We start from the raw sequence: 4,796 nt of genomic DNA, 5'->3' as shown, positions 1-4,796 counted from the left end.
GTTAGCATAAATCAGTTAAATGATGAAAAAGTAAGTGTCTATTTACTTGTGACCACTCAGTGTACGTCCTCAAGTCTCGAACTGGTGATTCTTGGATGAAATGGTAAAAAGACTTGCGATTTGCTAACATCACACGCAATATAGCTTCCTGGAGTGGATGTTTTGAGTCTTTTGCCGGTTCTTGTTGAAACATATTCTCCTGAACAACTCTGGACTAATCCCCGACGTCTTAACTTCTTTAAACGTGGCAGATATTTAGTTTTAAAGGAAAATTCAATATTTTCTCAACAGGGATGTTTGAGGATGTTGATATCCCCTCCTCGCCCCGCTCGTATTGATTTTATATAGCAACAGTGAAAGTTGATTTTGTACTTTTTATAGTAAGGTTATAAAAACTTAGTAGTCTTAAAATGCCAGTGATTGAGGGATTAACTATTTTTAACCGGTATTAAAGGTAGAATAATAAATTTGATAAGTTAAATAAGTTTGCAGATGTAAAAATCGCAAGGTAAAGGCTTGTTTTCAAGCGATTGTTGACAGCATGGCGGGGATCTATAAATCCTATTTCTAAGATATCTTGACCTTAGTCAAGAATATTCTTCTTTATCATGCAGTGCCCAGACCATTTAATGATTATGGTACTTCAATCTGATAATATTTTGTAGAATAAGCTCTGCCTTTACAGATTTGGGCACACTGGTAGGTAAGTCTACAAGACTCGAACTGATGGTTCTTTGGTGAAATGATATTAGAAGTGACAAGTAATTTTCATTGGTTTTTAGAAACCTGCTGTTTCTTTTGCTGTTGTTGTTTGTTCTTTAACTTTGGAAAGGAATTCTTTGAAATATAAATGTTGTACTCCTTCCAGAAATGGACCATTATATTTTCTTTATCTGGTACTTCAATAGGGCATATACATCTTCCTGCTTTCATCAACTTGTCTTTAAAATCAGGAAAGCTGAGCTAGTTCTACAGAATATTGTTCTCTTGCTGCTAGCCACCCCTGACCCTCTTGTTACAATTCATTTGACGTGTGGTAATCGCCCAAAATTGACCCCTTCTAGAATGATTACATTATGTAAAGTTCTCCTACTTTACTATTATAAAATATTTTGAAAAACAAGTATTAGCGGTGTTGAACACTATCAGTAAAGTAAGGGAGGGCATAATTCCGGCAGAAAAAAAAGCAGGTCCTTCTATGACCATTTACTAGTCACACACAAGAGGTAACGAAGAAAGTTAAAATATTCAAGGTTCTATTGACGCTAAAGTACCCACTTTGGAAATATGAATAAAATAATTCACTACAAAAATGACACAAGCGCCTTGTTTACAAGCTTCTCTCAAACACACATCTAAACATAAAACCAGGTGTTGAAAGCTCTACAAGCAATACCTAACATGTGACAAATGGAAATATATCATTACACTGGATGGAACATATCTCTACTTACATCTGTAAAATTATTAGCAATTTATTACCATCCTACCAAAGAGACAATATTAAATAATTGTACAAAATATGTTGCAAAAGTTTAACTAAACGGTTTATAGTGTTTACGTATTACATTTATAATGGCGATTTAAACATCTGGCGAGTTGAAAACATGCCAAAGTAAACTCTACTTATCAAGCTAACATGATAATTCCACTATACCACAAGAAAATGAACGCCATCTTTCGCCAGTTGAAAACATGCCAAGGTGAACTCCACGTCTCAAGCTAACATGATAATATCACTATACCACAAGAAAATAGTTTCGAATCTGTGAAGGAGAGGCATTTCTATAAATCGCTTACGCCAATAAAATATCTATTAAAACCATATTTATAAAAACCATATTTAGTTTCAGTAACATATGACTTTAATCTAGCCCAGTTGATATTTCTAAGTTGCATGTTTGATTTTAATTAGATTCTTTGTTGCAAACTACACGTTGAAACATAAAAAGTATCGTACAGTACGAAACTGCTGAACTAGTTTTCACGTTATTTACCTCGTGTCAGAGTAGTGAGCACTGGCCTCTATATTGAATAGTATCAGCGGGCTGATTACAGCGAAATGTTTCAACATTTGTGTGTGTGTGTGTGTGTCTTTATAAAGAGGGCGCTCTAAGAGTCAAATAATTAGGGTCATATTTACTGAGATGTTGTTCATTGGAGCTACGAGCCCATATATGGAAGATCATATGTTATTTTGAAGTCAGTTATATATATTTTATTTTCTGACGTATATATGTCTAGCACTTAAAACATCAGTAGAAAGATCAAATGATTGCGTAAGTATTAATTATATATATATGTTCATAAGTTATTGTGTAATTGTAAAAAAAAATGTAGTTAAAATCATAACGCACTCATCATATATATATATATATATATATACATGTATGTATGTGTGTGTGTAGCCTTAATCTAAAAAAAATCCGTGTACATGTATATTATTTTAATTAAATTACGTATTATCAGAGTCATGGTAATTGTTATGGGTTTTGTATAGAAAATAATTATAACAATGACACTTTACTACGCAACGTAATTTTACAAACTATAATTTTATACGTTTTAACTAACTATATATGTTCAAAACTTTATTTTACTGATCACTAAAACTCCTACAAGAGCATATATTTTAAAATACGTTACGTAATACAACGTTGCCCAGTTTTAGGTTTTAGATTTCAATGTAGTGTCTTTCGTTTAAAACTGCCCATATTTTTTATGACAATGTGAATTTAAAAACTTGATTTTATGTTCCAATAATCGAGCTAATTTCTCAAATAACATTATTCAATCTTGAATTATAATCTGAATTCAAAAGTGTTGAGTTACTTTCGCAGTAAATGAGCTAATTCCCCAAGTAACATCATTCAGTCTTGAAGTAAAATGATGAGATTTCAAAAATGTTGACTTACTTCTGTAGTAACTGAGCTAATTCCTCAAGTAACATTATTCAGTCTTGAAGTAAAATGATGAGATTTCAAAAATGTTGACTTACTTCTGTAGTAACTGAGCTAATTCCCCAAGTAACATTATTCAGTCTTGAAGTAAAATGATGAGATTTCAAAAATGTTGACTTACTTCTGTAGTAACTGAGCTAATTCCTCAAGTAACATTATTCAGTCTTGAAGTAAAATGATGAGATTTCAAAAATGTTGACTTACTTCTGTAGTAACTGAGCTAATTCCTCAAGTAACATTATTTTGTATCATAATAAAATCATCCGAGTTTAAACTGGCGACGTTCGGAATATCACTGAGCTCAACTAACTAATATAGTAACCTGGTGTGGCCTTGTGGTTTGGGCAAACTATGAGTCGCGTGTTCGAAACCTGTCACCGAACATGTTCGCCCCTTCAGCCGTGGAGGCATTCTTATGTGGTGGTCAATCGCACTATTCGTTGTAAAAAAGTTGGCGGTGGATGGTGTTGACTAGTTGTTTTCCCCATAGTCTATCACTTCAAAATTAAAGACGCTAGCGCATAGAGCCCTAGAGTGGTTTTGCCAATAAACAGAACAAACAAACAAATTTTTAGTATAACATTACTCTCTCTTAGTGAAACGACATTGGTTCCATAACTGGTTTTTATCTGGAAGAGAGAGAGTGTACCCATTAAATTTGCGAGAGTTATGATTTATAAATTCATATGTCAGCTTTTAAATTACTCAGAAAACATGTATAAAAGAACAGTAAAGGACTAGAAAATAAAAAAGAACTTATTCCGAAATATAAAACAGTATTTGTGTAATAAAAGAAAGTAAATGATATGGGTAAATTTATGTTAGACATAAATAAAGGATGAATATAACTTGATAAGTTAGAAAAAAGTATTTTAAACTGATTGTTCGTTGTTATTAGTATAACACTTTGTTTTAAAGAACGTGTAGTTGATCCTAGACAAGCCCCACCAGTGGCACAGCGGACTTACAACGCTAGAATCCGGGTTTCGATACCCGTGGTGGGCAGAGCACAGATAGCTCCTTATGTAGCTTTGTGTTTAAATACAAACAGATCCTAGACAAAATAAAATTGATTAAAACGTTTACTTTTTGGTATTTCATAAAACTTTAAATAATTTATTCGAAGCGACTCAAGTTTTTACTCCGTTTGTATTACAACATAGGAACTCTGGTTGGCTGGTCGGGTTGCTCGTTATTTCATCCTGTGCCACTTGTTTTTCCCATTCTCACCCGCACATTATTCTTATAGTAGTGGACGATCTGGTGAGTGAACCATATATAATAAACATCCTTTTACTTGTGATTGTAACAATGCAACAGAGGTTACAAAATCGATTGTGGCCAAAGAACAGAAATCTTAGGTAATAGTTTTGTTGTTTATGTTTTACAACTTGGTGAACTGTGATGGAATTCAGTTTAGCTATTGTTTTTTCGTATTTGCAAGGAAACAGTCTTGTAATGGTAATGTGGCTTTTCTAAAATAAAGAATGTTAGTTTTGATTTTCAAAGCAAAGAAATAGTATTTAGTCTACGCATTAGTAATATCATTTCAGTTTAAGTGTTAGGCTTTTAAAACCAAATCATCTATTTTTCAGATTAATATGTTTTATTGATTTATTTTTAGTTGGACTTATTAAACGCTATACGTTCAAGTCACTGTTAGTTTATCAAAAGAACTTTGTTGCTCTCAGCTATAATTGTGATTATTCAAAATAAATAAATAATCCCTTAGGACTGCTTTAATATTGATTGTTTTCGCAAAAAGGATGGGAAGAAGGATGGGACCCAACGTTGCTGTGTGGACTTCAAGGCTCTTAACAGCATAACCGAAAAAGA

At 32.8% G+C, this 4,796-nt stretch overlaps 1 protein-coding gene across 1 annotated transcript in view; it reads left to right on the top strand.

Annotated features, from left to right (window-relative positions):
* The first annotated feature begins 2,138 nt into the window (after positions 1-2,138).
* The window catches only part of LOC106465186 (arylsulfatase B-like), a 35,400-nt gene continuing 32,742 nt past the window's right edge, over positions 2,139-4,796 (top strand). Inside the window, exons 1-2 of the mRNA XM_022393035.1 lie at positions 2,139-2,279; positions 4,124-4,223. Coding sequence (XP_022248743.1) covers positions 2,272-2,279; positions 4,124-4,223 — 108 coding nt within the window. The 5' untranslated portion in view covers positions 2,139-2,271. The remainder of the gene's footprint in view (positions 2,280-4,123; positions 4,224-4,796) is intronic.

The sequence above is a fragment of the Limulus polyphemus genome, unplaced genomic scaffold (genome assembly GCF_000517525.1).
Source record: "Limulus polyphemus unplaced genomic scaffold, Limulus_polyphemus-2.1.2 Scaffold1862, whole genome shotgun sequence".
Taxonomy (NCBI): domain Eukaryota; kingdom Metazoa; phylum Arthropoda; class Merostomata; order Xiphosura; family Limulidae; genus Limulus; species Limulus polyphemus.
This window is presented reverse-complemented; position numbering and strand designations above follow the sequence as displayed.